The sequence below is a fragment of the Cavia porcellus genome, unplaced genomic scaffold (genome assembly GCF_034190915.1).
Source record: "Cavia porcellus strain 051 isolate PalLab524CR breed Dunkin Hartley unplaced genomic scaffold, mCavPor4.1 scaffold_27, whole genome shotgun sequence".
Taxonomy (NCBI): Eukaryota; Metazoa; Chordata; class Mammalia; order Rodentia; family Caviidae; genus Cavia; species Cavia porcellus.
In genome coordinates, this window is record NW_026947510.1 from 32,815,505 (window position 1) to 32,835,689 (window position 20,185).

General features: G+C 39.1%; 2 protein-coding genes across 10 annotated transcripts in view; one reads left to right on the forward strand and one right to left on the reverse strand.

Moving 5' to 3' along the window:
* The window catches only part of Klrg1 (killer cell lectin like receptor G1), a 40,966-nt gene extending 34,335 nt beyond the window's left edge, over positions 1–6,631 (reverse strand). For 4 of the 8 annotated variants that reach the window (XM_063238146.1, XM_063238144.1, XM_023565278.2 and 1 more), the window contains exons 1-2: positions 6,498–6,631; positions 6,273–6,356 (exon numbers count right to left, since the gene is read on the reverse strand). Coding sequence is in view for 1 of the 8 variants with exons in the window: in XM_063238142.1 (XP_063094212.1) it covers positions 6,273–6,453 (181 nt within the window). In the remaining 7 variants the exon portion in view is untranslated. Of the gene's footprint in view, positions 1–6,272 lie in introns of all 8 variants that reach the window. The other 4 variants (XM_023565280.2, XM_063238145.1, XM_063238142.1 and 1 more) reach the window with 4 other exon arrangements.
* Positions 6,632–6,760: 129 nt separating this feature from the next.
* Positions 6,761–20,139, forward strand: M6pr (mannose-6-phosphate receptor, cation dependent). 2 transcript variants are annotated; one of them, XM_005003803.4, is made up of 7 exons: positions 6,761–7,189; positions 11,366–11,548; positions 14,428–14,594; positions 15,734–15,843; positions 16,087–16,217; positions 17,795–17,921; positions 18,631–20,139. In XM_005003803.4, the coding sequence occupies exons 2-7, from the start codon at positions 11,370–11,372 to the stop codon at positions 18,751–18,753; spliced, it is 837 nt and encodes a 278-aa protein (XP_005003860.1). In that variant the 5' UTR covers positions 6,761–7,189; positions 11,366–11,369; the 3' UTR covers positions 18,754–20,139. The 2 variants fall into 2 exon arrangements, with proteins under 2 accessions (XP_005003860.1, XP_003470534.1); XM_003470486.5 differs by having other exon boundaries at positions 11,369–11,548.
* The last annotated feature ends 46 nt before the right edge of the window (positions 20,140–20,185 follow it).

Genomic DNA, 20,185 nt, shown 5'->3' on the forward strand with positions numbered 1-20,185 from the left:
AAGTACTTACGAACAAACGTAACAAGAAACATGGAAACCCTCTACACATAAAATTATAAATCATTTTTGAGATAAATTAAAACTTAAGAGTTGTGCCTATATTGTTAAAGTATCAATTCACCCCCAAATTCATCTATAGATTTACAGTCCTCCAATTGTAATCCTAGCAGGACTTTTAACTGAAAATTGACAGATTAACTAAAATATACATGAAAATGCAAAGGAGCTAGAATAGTCAAAACAATCTTGAAAAGATAAGAAAGATTATAGTACTGTTCTTTAGTACTTACGCAACTAGAAGAATCAAGACATTGTATTATTAGCATAATATTTAACAAAGATATCAATGAAACTGAATTAAGTCCAAAAATAATACTATATTTTTACAACCAATTGACCAGAGATTGAACTCATGACCTCGCACTTCAAAGGCAGATGCTTATGCCACTGAGCTAAATCCCCAGCCCCAATCAATTAATTTTGATAAAACTTCAAAACAATTAAGGGAGAAAATAAAGTCAATAAATGTAACTGGAAGAACTATATATTCACTGGAAAAGAAAAAAATGAACTAGCTCAATATACATGAAAACTAATTCAAAATACATTGAAGATATAATATACTAGATAAAACTTTAGGACTATTTAGAAGAAAAAACAGATATAACCCAAAGGCCCATCAAAAGCAGAATGTGTAAACACAGTGATGAATATTCATCCAACACAGAACCCAACAAAAAACAAAAAACCTGTGACTGGTATATATACCAGAAAACAGAATATTATAAATGTCATGGTGAATGAAAGAAATCAAATAATGCAAAAAGTTCATAGTAGATGATTCAATTTTCATGAAGTTCTAAAATAAACCAAACTAAACTACAGTGAAAAAAATGAGAATACTTTCCTATAGAACAGGAGCAGTGAATAGAAATGGGCATGAGAAAAATATTGTAAACAGGATAGTAACCGTCATGATACATTTAACAACATTCTTTGATTTAGATACTCACAGTTATGCTTTTAAGATTTACAAAGTTTAACTCAACATTGCTTAACATATAAAAGGTATATTGAAACATTATTATGTATAATGTTTATGCTTTTATGTACCAATTAAACAATAATTTCAAAGTTTAAAAAACGAAGCTGTTCAATCAATCCCCTCAGGATAATTACTGTGTGGCAGATGGTCTAAACTACTGCTATCTGTGTAAATGAGTTTTAACAGCATTCAAGCCACATCACTATTCCCATGGGTTTTTGTGTACAGTAACTACCATGGTGGTTATGTCTGTCTGTTACAGATGTCTGGACTGAATAGAAAAGAGTAAATTCCATATTCTTTCTCACTTACACTTCTTTCTGAATTGTTTTGTCTACACACAAAAGGAAATGTTGCAGAAAAGGCTTTGGAGAATGCATAAGCAGGCTGAATTGGTTGGAAACAATTATTTGATTATATCACTGTTTCTTGAGAGTTTATTCTGTCCCTGATTAGATGAGAAACCCCAGAAAGCATTGTCTACTATTTCTTTGACTGTTATTATTAACTCTGTTACTTTTCTAAACTGACTTAATTTTATTCATAGTGAAATTACAAAAAATTTAATGCTATTAAATTCATTTCCTGTGCTTGCTTTAGCAGCACATACACTAAAGTAAGTTCATTTCCTTATATCTTATTTCAAAAAAATTTTACCTCAGCAACCAAGCATGAGACTTTAAACAAATATGAAACATTAATTAGTAAGCTTGCTTTACACAGTGCTATCACTTATCAGTTATGAAACTACTTACTGTATTTTCTTTTGTGTGAACAAATGTATACAGCACGTATATTAACTATAACAGGAACCTGAGTGGTCACTTGGACATATGATTTGCTAGCTCTGCTGAGAGGAATTAAAGCAATAACACAACGTATAATAAGGTATTGGCTTCTCAATTCAATTTTCCACCAAACTCCTTGGAAAAACGCCTGATTCTAGGGTACAAAATTGTATTTTAATAAATTTTCTGTTGTATACACTTAAGGTATATATGTTTTGATATATATATATATATATATATATATATATATGCTACTTATTACTATAATCAGGCAAATTAACATTGTTATCATCTCAAGTTATAGTCCTCTCTCTTTCTCTCATGGTAAGAGGACCTAAAATCTACTCTCACAATAAATTACCAGTATACAATATAAACTATAAGCCAGTGGGCATTATAACCTAGACTTCTTCATCCTATAGAACTTCAGCTTTGTGCCCTTGACCTACATCCTCTCATTTCCTCTGCCCGTCCTGGGTAACCGCCTTTTCACTGTGTAATTTTTTTTAGCTTGATCTTCAAAATCTCATATACGAATGAGATCGTGCAGTGTTTGTCTGTGTCTGACTTATATCACTTAACATAATGCCCTCCAGCTTCATCCATGTTGAAAAGTACAGAATAAACACAGAACATCTTATGTGTCTGGTGGATACTCAAAAGGATGAAGAATCCAACATAAAGAGGCTGCCAAGGGCCGTTCAGTAGTGGCCCACACCTCCAAAGCAACTTCTGACCTCCTCAGTGGGTTTGCATGTTTTGGTGACAGGAACCACACCCTCTCCTCAGAGGTTTGCTCTGACCTTGTGGTTGGGGTAAAGAGCATTTCCTTTAAGTTTTTAAGGCACTTCCTTAATAATTCTTCAGCCTTAGAGGTAATAACTGCTCTATATTTGCTACCTCTGTATGAATCAATCGTGATCATGTGGCTCTTGAGGTTCTTGGGGTGAAGGACCTCAAGACGATGAGACAATACAGAAGAGACAAAAGCTAGGGTCAGGTGGAGCCCTTACTCTCCTGATGGGAGAGAAGGAACTGCCAACCACTGTAGCATATTTATTTATACACTCCCAAGAAGAATGTCAATTTCAACCCCACTGCTAAGCAACCTGTTTGCCTGGCTGGCCTGGGTCCCATGCCTTTTTAGAGCTGGAACAACTTGTTTTTGTAGCTTATTTGGGGCTCACTATGTTTTTAGGGCTGGCCTTGCTTTAGCCTCACACATGATCAATCTCCAGCTTTAATGACTCCCTACATGAGTGCTATTATCTCTTTTATATTGATTGTCTCTTACTAAACACAATTTTTTTTGTCATACTGGAGATTGAACCAGAACCTTGGTGCCAAGCTGCATCCCCAGTACTTTTTAAAAATTTTTTGAGATAGGGCCTCTTAAAGTCACTAAATTACTCAGAGCTCAGAGCTCAGAGCTCAGAGCTCAGGGATTACAGACATGTGCTGCCATGACCAGCTGAAAACAATTCTTTATGTTAAATTTTTCCTGTGAAAAGGAAACAAAAAACAAATCTAAAAAGTGAGGAAAAATTCTACAAAATAAGTGGCCTGTAGTCTTCAAAATTTCAAGGTCAAGTAAAGATGAACAATAAAGTACATTCTGAAACTCTGACTTGGCTCCTGTGTTTAAGGAAGGGGAAGTTATTATAAAAAGCATTTATTAGAAAAATTGATAAAACTTTGATACTGGACTGTAGACTACGTAATAATAGTGTATCAGTGTTACAGTTCCTAATTTTGATAACTATACAATGCTGATGTAAGAGAATGTCATTGTGGGGCTGGGGATTTAGCTCAGCGGCATAAGCACCTGCCTTGAAAGCAGGCAGTTGTGAGTTCGATCCCTGGTACCGATAAAAATGAAAAAAAGCCAAAAAAAAAAACTTAAAAAAAAAAAAAAGAGAATGTCGTTGTTCTTAGGAATTACAACTTGATGAGAAACTTTTAAATTGCTCAAAATAAACAAATGTGAAAGGAGGCAAAGAGGGAACAAGAGAATAAGCTAAATGGGGTGACATAAACAATCAATGAATCTAGGTAAAGTACACACAAGATATCTTCTCATTATTTTTGCATCTTTCATTAAATAAGTATTAAATTATAGTATAACTGAAAGTTACCAAAAACCAAAAAAAATTTATTCTTGAAATATGTCAAACATAGTCATTTTGAAAGGTATCAATAAAATAATTCCCAATTGAAATCTGGCTCAAGATGGCAAATCAAATACATGCATATCAGGACTGAGAAACTATCAAATAAATTCCAAAAGACTCTTGAGGAGATCCAGAAACTGTAAGCAGGAAGGATGTGTTTTAACAGTGAAACCTGAGTAAACTCTGTTGACACAAAGAAGGGTGTCAGGTCAGTCTCAGATCTCGCCCCCCAAAAAAAAATTAAAAAGAAAGAGGGTGTCAGGAGGTTGAATAAACCCACTCCAACAAGGCTTTCTGCTCACAGTCGACAAGTTTTGCTTAGCTCAAGAACCCTAATCTATGTTTTGAGGTAGAAGTTCAAACATGAAAAGCACCTAAAATGGCTACAGAGGCACTAGACACAGAGAAGTAACCCAGGTTATTTATAACCTTTGGGGAAGGAATCCCATCTCTGCCTCTACTCCAACAGAAGGCCAATTGGTTGGATCTGGTTGTCTTTTTGAGAGAGAGTTTCACTATGAAGTTCAGACTGGTCTCAAACTCGAAGTGATCCTCCTGCCTTGGCCTCCCAAGTGCTGGGATTATAAGGGGTGCACCACCAAACCTGGCCTCAGAAGACAAATTTGGATTCATCTACATTAGAATTTACCCCAAATGAACATCAATTCTAAAATGAAAGTTCACTGTAACAGGGAATTTGTCTCTGTTCTCTATCCTCAGAAAACAATTTTTTTCTCTTTTTATACTAGGGACTAAACTCAGGGCCTTTGCACTGAGATACATCTCCAGTATTTTATTTTGAGACAGGGTCTCACTGAGTTGCCAAGTAACCTACACAGGGCTCACACTTGCAATCCTCCTTGCCTCTGCCTCTCAGAAAGCTGGCACAGGCCACCTTGCCTGACTTACTCTCAAAATTTATAGTGATGTTCGGGGGGCTAGGGATTTAGCTCAGCGGCATAAGCACCTGCCTTGCAAGCAGGCGGTCGTGAGTTTGATCCGTGGTACCGATAAGAAGTTAAAAAAAAATTTATAGTGATGTTTGGCACATAGTAATTGCTTAGTAAATGTTTGTTGAATGAATTGATAAAAGCAGAACAGAAATAATGTAAATGCCTGTAACAGTGGCATTGATTTGGTAGCAATCCTCAAAGCTATGGATCACGAAACTGTTTAAAGGTTTATTGGGGGAGAGGATAATAGTTCGGTTATAGAGTGTCCAGTATGCCCTAGGCTTAGGGTTCAATCCCTGGTGCTAATAACAAAAGAAAAAGCTCATTTGTAAAGTTAATCATATGGAAAAATATTTGACATTATTTTTTAAGTGTTTTGTTTTTTGTGGTTGGTTGGTTTGTTTTCCAGCACTGGCAATTGTTCACAGAGCCTTCATACTGAACTATATCTCCAGAATTTTTTTGAGACAGAGTATGGCTAAATCGTAAGCTGCCCCCGGCTGGGTTCAATTTGAATTTGCCATCTTTCTGCTTCCTAGAATGTTGCACCACCACACATTAAAAAAAAAAAAATCTTTTAAAGGAAATAACATGAAGTAACTCATGAAGAAAGTACATGAGTTTTTGATGAATATGTATATGATTTTTGTTTTGCTGTTGTGTTTTCTATCTAAAATTACTTTTATTAAAAAGAAAATATTGTGATTTTTTCACTCATCCAACCCAGATATAACGTCTACCTAGACCAAACTAAATGTATCAATTAATAAACAAATGTAAATGACACGGTCAGTACGGTCCAGTGCTTCAGAGCCTGGTTTCATCTGCCTAAATTTCCAATACTGTCAATAATATTCAATAGCTGTAGCCTAACTTACATACGTAGCCTGTATCTGCTTTATTCATCTGTATAATTGGATAGCATTCTTCCTCGAAAAGCTGGTGCGAAGATTAAGAAAAGTAATACCAATTTCATAGCACTTCCACACAAGTCAAAGTGCCAGGCATCACTTCTGTTATCATTATGATTAGATTCCAAGCACTGCATTAGCTCTAACGAAGAGAGGGTCAAGAAAATAGTCCCTATTAACGTAAAGACAGAGCGAGTCACACGGATAAGAATAAAAGCCACAGCAAAATAAAAACAAGCTAAAGCCAGGCAAAGAAACAAGAGAGCGGAAAGCGAGTGTTCCGAGGAAGGACTGATTACTTTTACAAAGTGGATCCAGGAAGTTATAGCAGCAGTAGGATTTGAAACGAGGTCAACAGGACTTCAACAGAGGCACAAGACCCAAGAGAATGCCAACGATCTTACCGAAGGAACCGAAGTATTGCTTGTTCCCCCAAAACACCAGAAATGCCGACGGGATGAAGCGAGCCAGGAGTGCAGGAAAAACCTCTGGAAAACAGACGCGTTTGCAAAGCATGTTTAGCAAGCGAAATGCCACAAGACGGGAGGTCACGATAACAGCGACAACACATCCCCACGGCAGCATACTATTAAAAGAAAATAATGAACACGAGTGTCGTTAAGAATTACAGGATTCCATCGACTCCCGTCACTTCATGTCTTTCCAGGTACCCACTTAAGACAAACTGCCACAGACTGACTTAACAGCGTCTCCCACAGGCAGCAAAGGACCTGTGCACACGCGGGTCGCTCATCAGTGAAAACTACAACTCCCAGAGAAGCCGCATTTCCGCTTTCGTCGTCCGCCCCTCCCCCCCGCCCGCCCAACGCCACCCCCAACCTTTCACTCTCCAATCAGAAGCGGAACTGGCGCGTGACCCTGTGGGGCTGAGGCGCGCGAGCCCGGAACCCTGTGGGGCAGGACCGTGGGTTCCATTGGTATGAAAGTGATCAGATGAGAAAGAACTAAACTTGACCATCTCCGTAGTGACTGGAGTTGATGGGCAGAGGCGGAGCGAAACGCATAGGCACCCTGGCCAATCGGTGTCTAAAGTGGTCGGGGAGCCCCGGCAGAGAACGCGGAGCGAGGGCTGCGCGGTCACCTGCCGCGGGGTCTGGTGGGAGGAGCGCTCACCGGCCGGTCGCGCTTCCTGTTTCCGGTTCCCGGAGTCTGGCACAGCCAAGCGCCTGAGAGATCGCCGGCCTGTGACACGAGCTGTGGGACTGGGGTCTGCGGCTGGTCGCTGGTGGTCCAGGCTCCGGCTCTCAGAAGGACATTCGCCTGGGAGTTCTGCCTTTCCTTCTCTGTTTGCCCGCGACACGTGAGTCTGAGGGGCGTGGAGGCGACGGTGGGCAGGGCGCGCTCCGCTGCTCGGTGTCTGTGACAGGAGCCGGTGGGCTGAGGGCGGCAGTCAGATACCTGAAGTGCTGAGGCCAGAGAACCTCCAGAGCCAGAGAGCAGCTGTGCGACAACGAGTAGGCAGGGAACGGAAGGTCCCTGGTGTGGAAGCCCCTTTGGGGTACTGCATAGTTGTTAAAAGACTTGATGCTGCATCGTGAAATGAGATTTAGCGACATCGTTTAGATAAGATGTAACTTCAGGCAGTTAGAAAGTGAAAATTTCCAATATCCTGAAAGAGTTCTGAGGGTAATGTTGGTGTGGAGAAAAGTAACTCACAGGGATTAACTCGTGTTCCTCGTAGGGAGCTTCCGCTTTGGGGTCGCAGAATTAATCTGAGGCTCTTTCTCTTTCTCTTTCAACTTTGGGCATTTTAGCCAAGTGGAGCTGCTCTTTTGAAAGGGCAGGTTTCTGGAGAAAAAGGATAAGGAATCAGAAATGAACAGCGAGAAGAAAGTGGAAATTCCACTAAAAGATGGAAAATGGCCACCAGTCTGGAGGGGTGGGGAAGTGAGTGCTGCAGAGGTCCAGAGATGTAAGCTGCTTCCCAATGCCTCCCTTAGTCACAGACATCTCAATAAGGGAGAACTTTTTTTTTTAAGCATTGCCAAACAAATGTGTCTGGAGAACAAAAAACTCGAGTGAGGCTTTTTCACTATTATAAAATCTCGCAACTTTGTTCCCAAAAGTATATGCCTTGAGAATCTAATTGTAGTGTATTAAAAAGGAATTACCCATCCCTTTGATTTCATTAGTATAATCTTCCTAATTATACTCCTGTGCTTATCAGTTTTTCAGCAGGTATCTTTTGCTATGAATCATTCAAATTGTCGGAATATAACTGCTTACATGTTGTAATTTGTATAACCTAGGGCGAGTAACTTAACGTCTTAAGTAACTATAAGGATCATTATTCTTACCTTTACAGTAGGAAAAGTAATGCCCACTTTCTGGGTTGTGAAGATTAACACACATAATTTAAGTAAAGTGTTTAAAGCACCATCTAACCACTAAGCAAATGAAAGCTAGTTCAACTCAGCTGATGGTGACTACACAGTATTTCCTTCTGTGTCCCCTCCCATTTTTTGACTCTTTGTGCTAATTTAGGAGAGGAAAAAAAATCAACCATTAACAAATACAAAGAGCTAACTTTGAAGCCAAAGAGCATAGCATTCTGTGTGAGCATACCAGAAACTGCTTCTTGGGGAGGAGAGGTCTTGAAAATCCAAAAAATTAACGTTTTAAATTAGGTTCTGAGAACTGGCATGCGAAAATTAGTCCAATAAAAGAAATTTCTTATTCTTTGTAGTGAATCAGCTACTCAAGTTGTTTATTGAATAGCAAGTCAATATAGGGAACATGGAAGTTTCAGCTCTGAGTTCTTTATTCCACCTCCTATTCACTCAACTGTGTGAAGAGTCACTTCCCCTCCTTGCTTTTTCAGAAAAAAGAAAAAAGTGGAGAACTAGGCATAGTGGTGCATGCCTGTAATCCCAGCACTCAGGAAGCTAAGGCAGAAGGACTGCTGCAAGTTTGAGGCCAGCCTGGGCTACATAGTGAGTTGAAGGCCATCCTGAACTACATAGTGAGACCCTATCTCAAAAATCAAACCAAAAAAAAAGTTGGGACACCACAACTTTGGGTACATATTCTCATACTCCAGAAAATAAGATGAAAGAAGATAAGCATGTAATGGTTAAGAATGGACCACAAGCTGTGGAGGCAAAGTGCCAGGCTTACACCCATAGTTGTACCTGTATTCTTAGCCATTAAAAAAAGGTCAATAATTGTATTTACTGCATGAGATTGTTTTGAGGATTAATTAGTTAATATATGTTAAGTGCTTTAAACAGTACCTGACTGAAAGTTGTCACTCTTAAATGTTTCTACTTCTGCGGTTTTGATGCTTGAAGTGCATCATGGGGTCTTTAATTTCTTGGCTAATTGTGATTATTCTTTGGAAATGCTTTATTAGTATAATTGTAGTGAGCTGATGCTTGGGGTACATGAAGTCATAATTTCTCAGGCATTTGTTGCTATAATCAAGTGTAGAAAAATAGGTCTGATAAAAAATAAACTTGTATGCGGGAAAGGCAAAGTATTCAGGGCTCAATGAAAATTTCTGTTTTTCCTGTCTTCAGAAAAAAATTTTGGAAGAATTAAACTTTGCATCAGAAAGATTAGTGATATTGTTATGAAATTAACAAATAGTTGTGGACTGGAGGATTATTAATACCTGAGTGAAAGTTTTTTGCAAGAATAAATCATTATGTTCTGAGTTCTGAAAATGGGATTCAGAAAAGAAAGTAAGTTTGAGAAACAGCCATGACTCTCCACTCCTAGAGTTGTCCAAGGAGTAGGTCAACCCAGAGTTGTCATCAATTTGGAGCATATAAAGACAGTTGTACGTCAAGTTCCCTATGATAAATGTGATATTATGTATATCTAACTTGTACCAATAAGCTTAATTTAAAAAAGTAATTGTACCTACTAGAAACTGAGAAGCCCTTGAGATTTGTGACTTGTAGAAGCTAAGGTGGGTTTTGGAAGCCTTTCTCAAATCACTCATTTTGACCAAGTGAACTTTTTCCTATAACTTAGTTGAATAATTTTTCAGAGATGAAACATCATAGTAGATAAATGTCATGTTTTAGGCACGAGAGTGATTTACCTCTATTCAGCATTCTTGGGGTGAATATAAACAAAGATCATTAGATACTCTTGAATATTGATATGAGAATTAGGGCCAAAAATTCATATTTCTATAGTTTACATCTTTTTTAGTAACTTCCAACTAGATATATTCAACTAGACATATTCAAAAGTCTATTGAAATTATAGTTTGATTGTTTTCTTAGGAAAAGCCACTGAACTAAACTTTGTGAACTGGTGTTAAAATTTGAATAATCATTCTAGCTAAATAGATGCACCTATAGACAATACTCTTAAGTGAATTAAATCAGACACTCATGCAAATACTGCATTGTTTCTCTGGTGTGAAAAACCCAAAGTGTAAATAAGGACCGAAGTGTTTAATAGATACTGGGAAACAGGGAAAAAAAAGTTCAAATGAGAAAGGAAGCTAGGGAGAGGGAAGGGTAAAGGAAAGAAGGGAAAGAAATGGAAACAAAACTTTTGTAAATAAGGGGATGGGACGTGAGGTTGAAGGGAGGGTAAGAGAATGAGGAAAAAAAAATCAAGTTATATCATGTGCAGGTGCAATTCCCCATGATGAATGTGATCATTACATGTACCTCAAATGTGCCAATAAAAATCATTTTCTATGAAAAGAAATTTTTAAAAAATAAGGGAAGAGGGATTGAAGGGAGGGTAAGGAAATGAGGAAACATCAAGTTATGTCATGTACAATTACATATTCCCTATACTGAATGTGATTATTATATATATCTATAATGTACCAATAGGGGCTGGTGGTTTAGCTCAGCGGCATAAGCGCCTGCCTTGCAAGCAGGCAGTCATGAATTCGATCACTGGTACCGATAAAAAAAAAAAAAAGAAAAAGACAAAAAAAAAAATGTATACTATAATGTACCAATAAACTTAATTTTTAAAAAAAAAACTTTGAATAATAAGATTTGGCAACTAACTTTTCACCAGACAGTAAAGAGATAAGTATAGTTGCACACAGGTTATTATATTTAAGTAGTTTTTGTTCTTTCTCCTTTCCTTCTTCTCACTCTCATAGTTTGTTTTGAAGAATTCATCTATAAATCAAACTAAAAGTTGCATATAAGCTGGGTTCACACCTGTAATCCCCCACTCGGGAGGCTGAGGTGGGAGGTGAAAGGATCATTGCAAGTTCGAGACCAGCCTGGGCTACAAAGTGAGCTCAAGGCCAGCCTGAACTGCATAGTGAGACCCCATCTCAAAAAATGCCAAAAAAAAAAAAGCTGCAGATATAGGTTTTCTGCTACAAGTGTTCTTGGCACGGAGATACTAAACTGTACTATATGTTGCACGTGCCAAAAGAATTATATTTTCCAAGTAACAAAATACCATTCATTTATTACACATTCATGTGCTTTCTTTTCTTCTTTCCTACTCCCACCTACCCTTCCCACCACATACTTCCATCCAGAAGGATGTTCACCTTCTATAACTGCTGGAGGACTGAACTATTACTACTACTTCTCCTGGCTGTGGCAGTGAAACAATCCCTGCAGGCCGAAGAAAAATCTTGTGACTTGGTGGGAGAAAAAGATAAAGAATCAAAGAATGAGCAAGCTCTACTGACAAGGCTGAAACCATTATTTAACAAAAGGTAAATGAGAAGAACTTTAAAGGATTTGAGAAACTGATATTTTATTTTATTTTATTTTTTGAGAAACTATCTTCATTGAAGAAAATTTTTCTTCTTTTTATTTACTGCATTTCGGTTTAATATGAAGGGAATACATGTATAGTAACCCTCTCTGGGGATGTGTTCTAATCTCCTAAACAATAGTGGACCTTCAAGTTACAACCAGAATTTTGGGGCTAGCTTACAACCAAAGTCTTGATTTATAACCCAAATCCCTGTAGCTTATTCAGGTATACAACAAAGACTACGATTTCAGAAAAGTATATGTAAGCATACATAAGCATCAGTCTGAGTCAGACACGTGTGTTTGTGAACATTATTTCTGTCAGTGCTTTATGTAATCACTACAATTAATTGCTATCAAAATGGCCCCCAAAAGGGGCTGGAGATTTAGCTCAGCGGCATAAGCGCCTGCCTTGCAAGTGTGCAGTCATGAGTTTGATCCCTGCTACCGATAAAAACGAAAAAGACCAAAAAAAAAAAAAAAAAGCCCCAAAAAAGCTGGAAAAGAAGCTAAGGAAGGGAAGGTAAAGAAACCAATCACAACTGAAACAAGAAGGAAATTGTGGAGAGATAAGAGAGTGGTATTTGTTTGACCAATCATGCTAATATGCACAGTATGTCAAAATCCATCTCAACAGTCTTACAGAGAAAAGATTTGTATAAGGAAACTATTGTTGCTAAAGGTGTTACTCATATTAGTAATGATGATCAATAATGTTAGATAAGGTAGAAAGGCTATTATTGTATTAGTGTGGATAAACAAAAGACAGGTTATAGCCTATCTGAGTCTTAATTTGTGAGGAAGCTAGGGCTACCTGTGAAGATCTCATAACAGAAAATCCACCCTCAAGTGATGAGTGAAGCGTTTCATGCCAATAAGGAGTGGTTTCCCAATTTTAAAGCAAGAACTGGAGTTTATAAAGTAGGCATGGTGAAGCAGCCAGGGTTGATAAAAGGGATGCTAGAAATTACATATACCACTTTGAAATGATGACACAGAGAAATAACTTCTGCTCTTACCATGAAACTGGCCTTTCCTAGAAGAAAATGCTACAAGAACATAATCCAGGAAGAAAAGAAAATGCCAGGCCACAGGCATGAAGGATAGGCTAACGTTATTACTGTGTGCCAATGCAAGTGATGACCTCAAGATAAAGTCTTTTCTAGTTTATCACTCTTAGACCTCTAGAATGTTCAGAAAAAACAAAGTCATAAAGAATATGCTGAAGGTCATGTGGCATTGTAATGCAAAACCATGGGTAACGAGTACTTTTTTTGAGTGGATCAAGGAGGTTTTCTTGTCATACCATTAAGAAATATCTAGAGGACAAAGCTTTACCACTCAAGGGTGTCCTCATCATGGACAGTGCTCCTGGTTATCCACAAGATGTGGAAGAATTGACTGAAGATGCCCATCCCTCTAAAGTTCCTCCCACTTATTACAATGCCATTACTGCAGCCTATGGACCGGCAGGCTATAGCTAACTTTAAGAAGCCATACACCAGGAACCGTTCCTAAAATGCTTCCAAATGGTGTTGAATACAGATTTAACCCTTAAAGAGTTCTGGAAGGTACAACATCCTTTTCTGTGTGGGGTTAATTGAAAAATCCTAGGCTAGTCTCTTAAGGTTGCTGAGCTCTGAAAAAAAACTGTGGCCTAAAATTATACAGGAGAGAAACTTTGAAGGCCGCATAGAGGAGCCTGAGTATTCTGTTGACCCTTTGATTGATGACATTGTCACTATAGTACAGTCCATAGGTTTCAGGTAGATGGTGATGTGGAGGAACACTCAAAGAAATTATCTGCAGAGGAACTTCAGCAACTTCTAGCTGAGCAACAGAGAATGGCAGCTGAAGAGCTCTCTGAAGAGGAGAGAGAGTATCAATAATCAGTGCAGCAAAATTCTGAAATAAAGGAAATCCTGAAAAAATGGACAGAGCTACAAACATTTATGGAGAATACTGACCCATAGGAAAAGCTATTTCTTGCATTTACTTGCGTAAAACAGTGTAAGACATTGACAGTCTGAGACAAGTTGTTAACTCTGAAAAATTTGAGATGTAGTGAACCAGAAGCAAGTCCTACACAGACTCCTACACAAGAAGACAAAAGACACCAGAGCCAGATTACTGATGTTCTTATGGAAGGGGACTCTCCTTCCAAACAAAAACCACCTTCCATTTCATCCTCCCTTTCTGCAACTCAAGGATGTCAACTTAAATGGTGAATTCTGATAAACTAGGTGCATTTGATAACTTTTTGGTGAATACACTAGGAAAATTATTGCTGTTTCTAGTAAATTACACACATACAGCTGTTTTGTATAATGAAAAGGTCAGGTGTTTTTGGAGGTTCAGAATGCATATGAGTATTTGCATCATTTCTTATAGGAAGAATAATCTTGACTTTACAGTCAGCCCTCACAATCACATACAGTTTGTAAGTCAGGGGTCTACTGTATTGTTTATTCGGCAGTGATGCCTTGCTGTCCTCAAAGCTGTAGACAAATTCTCATCCCAGTTTTTAGCAGCAGTGTCTCTTACCTTTCAGAGAAGACTGGACCTCAGTAGAAATTTAAGCTATGCTTGATATTTCCATATCTTAGTGCTTTACAACTGTCAAATCAACATGTTTTGTTTTGGAGAATACATCTTACTCATTATCAACAATTAAGATCATTATGGTCATGAATATCTACATTTAGCCATGACATCAGATAAATAAGTCAAGCATATTTTGTTTTTGTTATCTTCAAAGGAAGAGAGGGAAGCTAGGTTTTCTTGAGGCTGATAACTAGTAACTCTCCTCTTCCTCTCTTTTTGTTTTTCTTGACAGCTTTGAGAGCACTGTGGGCCAAGGCTCTGACACATACATGTACATATTCCGGGTGTGCCGGGAAGCCAGTAACCACAGTGCTGGAGCAGGCCTGGTGCAGATCAACAAGAGCAATGGGAAAGAGACAGTGGTGGGGAGGCTCAATGAGACTCATGTCTTCAACGGAAGTAAGACTGCTCCTGACTAACTCCACATCTGTCCTCTGACAGTTTTGCATGGCTTGGCCTTTCCCAGTGTCTCTAGTGTGTCACATTCCTCAGACACCTAGGTCCACATGTGCTCTGCAGCCACATCTCAGGATACATAAGCATTTGACAACAGTTGACAAATTCACAGGAAATGCAAAATCTAGCCAGAATATATAACCTGGAGTTCTTTTTTTTTTTTTTTTTTTTTTTTTTTTTGTCTTTTTGTTTTTTATCGGTACCGGGGATCGAACTCTCAACTGCCTGCTTGCAAGCAGGCGCTTATGCCGCTGAGCTAAATCCCCAGCCCCAAACCTGGAGTTCTTTATTCACCCAAGTACTTCATGAGTTACACCCAAACACCATACTTCTTTTCACATGAACCACTTTCCAATTAGATGTTAAGAAATGAAACTTTTTTGCAAACCAATCTATCTGTAAGAAGTTCTCATCATTGTGGAGTTGTTTTTCAAAAATGATAAAATCATATTGCTGGAAAGGATTACATGGCATTTACAGTCCAGCTCTCTCCCAAAAGCACATATATTACCCAGTGTAGGTTTTTACTCATGTGGATAATTCACTGAAACACTATTCAGAGTTCAGGGCTGGGGTCAGATGAGTGGGTTCTTACTCTAGCCTATTTCCTAGGCCTGTGACTTTGAAAAATCATTGCATCTTTCAGTTTGACTTTGATATACAAATTCACTTTGTTGATTGGCAAAAGAACTTCAAACATGGTAAATACTAAAGCGTAGTCCTGTCTCAAAATATTACCTACTTTGAATTTATCTGTGGCTAATTTAAAATGATAGGTTTCTCCCTGCTGCCTAGCAATTATATTCAGCCACTTCTTTTGTTGTGACCAGATAGTTGGAAAATGTGAATCAGTATTAAGCTATGGATCATAATTGTATTTATATTATTGTCTACCATTAATGTGAAAAGTTAACATTATTCTTAACCAAAAATGTCTGATTGCACAAAACATTGATAAAGGAGCAGGTTTTAGCTTTGTGTTTCTGGCCTGCAATCTAATTCTTTCATTCCACTCTGCCATACCCAGAGCTGCCTCACTTTCCCCTCCACCCTATACCAGTGTCTTCCTTGTCCTTTCTCAGGTAATTGGATCATGCTGATCTATAAAGGGGGTGATGAATATGACAACCACTGTGGCAAGGAGCAGCGGCGTGCAGTGGTGATGATCTCTTGCAATCGACACACCCTTGCGGTGAGCCCTCTGGGGGTATCTAAGCCATGGAAACAGATTACAGGGGCTGACCTGAAGTGGGAAAGAACATCCAGAAGGGACAGATTACGTGGTGGGAAACTAGCACCATTTTTCCCTGTATCAGATACCCATCTTCCACTGCTGAGCCAAGAGAAATGTTTTTTGGGTTTTTCTTTTATTGTTTTGAAGTTGGAAGAAAATATTTTACCACATAAACATTGTATTCTGCCCTTTCATCCTCAGGACAATTTTAATCCTGTATCTGAGGAGCGAGGTAAAGTCCAGGATTGTTTCTACCTCTTTGAGATGGATAGCAGTTTGGCCTGTTCCCCAGAGGTCTCCCACCTCAGTGTGGGCTCTATCTTACTTGTCATGTGAGTACTCTTCTCTTAAGTACAAGCCCTTCTTTAGCTTTTTAAAATCAGTAACTATTTTGTGGCATATGGACACAGTTGATGCGTGCATGTGTTACATTAAATCAAGAGATTTGACTGAAAATGATTGCAGGTTTCATGAAATTAATGTTGATTTTCTGGGGTTTGTTTTGTTTGTTTTCTTAGGCAGGGTCTGGCTGGTCTTGAACTCACTGGTAGCCCCAGCTGGCCTAAAGTCATGGCAGTCATGGCAATCTCCCAAGTGCTAAGATTATAAGCAAATGCTACCATGCCCTGCAGATGTAATGTTTATTCGACATAAATAATTGCGTTTAGAATTGCCCCCAGGGCAGTTCTGAAGAATATCCCATTCGATTATTAGAATGGTGGAAATGGAATCATACATCTACTGGCTATTATTTGTAGCTGATAAATTCACATTGGTTCACATTTTTTTCTAAACCTTAATTTCTGTCAGCCTAACCACTCTGGAAGTCAGTGTGGCAATTCCTCAAAACACTAGGACTCAACTATTCAGGATATCTTCCCAGAACAATTAAAAACATCATACCACAGCGATGTCTGTGCCCCCATGTTTATAGCAGCACAGTTTATAATAGGAAGGTCTTGGAAACCTCAATGCACATCCACTGAGGAATGGATAAAAAAGGTATTTTTCGTCAGGCATGGTGGCTCACACCTGTAATCCCAGCACTCGGGAGGCTGAGGCAGGAGGATCATTGCGAGTTTGAGACTCACCTAGGCTACAAAGTGAGCTTAAGGCCAGCCTGAACTACACTGTGAGACACTGTCTCAAAAAGACCAAAAAAAAAAAAGATGTATTTTTCTACAGTGGAATACTATTCAGTCATAAAGAAGGATAAACCAGAAACCTTTGTAGGTAAATGGATGCAACTAAAGACCATACTCGTAAGTAAAATAAATCAGACACACTGTAAATGTTTTATTTTCTCACTAGTGTGAGAAACTGAAACTACATGCATATATGTATGCATATCTGTATTTATAAAAAATAGTTAAGATAGTTATTTGTGCTAATATTGTTTGGACAATTGAATGAAGATGTCTTGTGCTCTGGGTGAAATATTTGGGGATGACAATACACAATGTATGTACCATTGTTGCCCCAATTGATATGTTTTGAAATTTTTTTTCTCTGAAATAAAATGGATTTGAAAAAACTAATTGTCATATATATTTTTTTTAATTTTCCTGTCAGCCTGACAAAAATCTTAGCTGGTTTTCTAAGGAAGCTTCCCTGTTTTCCCTTGTTCCTTTTTCATAGTATAATCAGCATTGATTTTAGAGGCTATCATCCGAGTTTCATTGCTTCTCAGTTTTTTTGTTGCTCTTTCGGGTTTGGGTTTGTTTTTCATTTCGTTTTGGTGTAGTTATTTGGTTTGGTTTTTGTTTGAGACAAAGATGTTGCTCTCATGTCCAGACTGGCCTTAAAACTTGTGATCTTTCCGCCCGAGTTCCCAAGTAGCTGAGGCTGCAGGCGTATCCAGCACACCTGGCTTCAGTTTTTAACAATGCTTATCTTTTTCCCTCTCCAGATTTGTATCACTGGTTGCTGTCTACATCATTGGGGGTTTCTTGTATCAGCGACTAGTGGTAGGAGCCAAAGGAATGGAGCAGTTTCCCCACTTAGCCTTCTGGCAGGATCTTGGCAACCTAGTAGCAGTAAGTAACAAGCCGCTGGCTAGGTAACCAGTCATCTGGTTTAGTCAGAGGAGTTTCCTGGGACAAAAGACATGAATACTGATGCCCCAGAAGTCCCAACAAAGCAATACAGTTGGTCACCCTGGTGTATACAGTGTAGCATTTCTGATCTTGCTTAGATGTGGGTGGAAAATTAGTAGTCTATATCGTGTCCCCCAAGCCCAGTTCAGTTGTGGGGGGTGGGGTGGGGAGGTAGGTGAGAAGCTATGGCTGAACACAGTACCCAGCACAGCTTAAACAAAATGAAGGTCTTGGGGTGATTGGGTCCAGTCATCTGACTCCAGGGCAGAAACCTCCTGGTGAAGCATCTGGTGGAACAAAGCTGCATGGTTCCTGGCACCCTGGGAGCAGAGCAGGGCAGCAGTGCGAGGCACAGGACCATCCAAGGCCACACTTCCATGACCCACCTAACCATACCCAAGAGCAGGCTCAGCTCAGCTAGGCATTTCTCAATCCAAGTGACATACCAAGATTAACTGTCATGAGGCCTAATTTGAAAGAACTTTATTTCCTCTAAGTTGAATTGAAACTAATCCTTGTATTTTAAAGGTTTTCTCTTCATTGTCCTTAGAGAAAAAGTTCTTGTCAGATTCTTAGACCGTAAATAAGCTTTGTCCTAACCTAAACTGGAATATCCCCAATTACTGTTTTTTGCTGTTTTCCCCTACAGGATGGTTGTGACTTTGTATGCCGTTCTAAGCCCCGCAGTGTGCCTGCTGCCTACCGAGGTGTGGGAGATGACCAGCTTGGGGAGGAGTCAGAAGAAAGGGATGATCATTTATTACCGATGTGATTGTGCTTTGAATGTCCAGCCTCTTGTCCCCCAGACCAAAGCATACTCAACCAGGTTTCTTACACATCTCCTCCCCTTATCTCACCTGGCCTTTAGTAGCACCTTGCTTTCCAGTTTGCTTTGCATTTGCATCCTCTTCTATCTGCCTTCCCTGTGCTCCTGGTTTTGTTTTCTAGAGGTACAGTTAGAAGATACAGGAAGCAGGGCCTGTGAAAACAGGCTACTGCACTACGGTTACCAGAAGGTACAAGACAAGAAATTTGGGCAAAAGGGTCACCGGCCCTGTGTTTCTTTTTTAACACACTATCATAATTTCTTGAGACACTGGATTTAATTAAAAAAAATCAAAGGAACATTATTTATACAGGCCTGATGGCGTTCATGCTAGAACTCTACAGTAGTCTCCATGAGAATCTGGATGTATGTAACTTCTAGCTGCTTTGCAGTGATTACTTGGTTGGAATCCAAGTACTCCATTTGGTCTGGGCCTGATGTTCTAGACTTGGGGTTACAATAGGAAAAATGTGAAACTTCCCAGTTACAGAACTGTAAGATACCACACTTGTGGGTAATGGGTGACTCTGCAACTGAATTGGGGCTTGGGGTACAGTCTTGTGGTTCATCACTCTGTCTGTAGCCAAAATGCCTAACGCAATAATCCAGTCCTTAGGCAAGAGAGTTCCGACCACTCTCCTGTGCTCCAAAGGTTCCAGGAGTAGGCAGTATGTTTACTTTACGGTGGAATTTCCTTTTTGGTGTTTCTCTCCTGTTTGTAGTAGAAGCTGGCAAAGCTGTTCTTACCCTCTCACTAGTATTTCCAAACACATACTGCACTTTTTCACTGGCATGTGGTTTTGCTTTTTCCTCTCAGCCTTCTGGAAAGGAGATGGAAGCAGGAATGGGACACACAGGCTCTGCAGTCCACTCTTCTGGCTGCAGATGCTGTTGCAGCTCCTGTCCCTGCTGCTGGCTCAGGGAAGTATGTCTTGCCCACATTTCTGTGGGAAAAGTTTTTAATCCTCTGATACTTCTGTCTTTCTGTGTAGGCCATGTACCCAGAATCCCGGGCTGATCTTCCTATAATAGTGAACCCTGGGCCACTAAAGAGTAACATGGCTCCACTGGACACCAGAAGGATGGAACCAATAGGCAGGGGCCTTTTATAAGCCTTTAGAGAAGAAAATGGCATTCTTTCACCTTTGGACTTTTCAGTACTATTAATGGTTTTGTGGGCTTTCTCTTTTCTTTCTGAATAGGAAAACTAATGTTATAAAAGCATCTTTTTTATTTGCATCCTTCTCCCATATCCTGTGTTTTGAAATGAAAAAAGGAATGATATACCACTTTTTGTACAAAAACACTTAATAATTAAAAAACAGTAAAACATGTTGGCCTAATCATTTATATAAAGAGAAAAATGACATACTGGAAT

Bases quoted from the DNA above. Each gene is read 5' to 3' on its own strand.
- M6pr (XM_005003803.4), top strand. From the start codon at position 11,370: ATGTTCACCTTCTATAACTGCTGGAGGACTGAACTATTACTACTACTT. The intron at 14,595-15,733 runs GTAAGACTGCTC...GTCCTTTCTCAG, and splicing joins GACTCATGTCTTCAACGGAA to GTAATTGGATCATGCTGATC. The intron at 15,844-16,086 runs GTGAGCCCTCTG...TTTCATCCTCAG, and splicing joins GCAATCGACACACCCTTGCG to GACAATTTTAATCCTGTATC.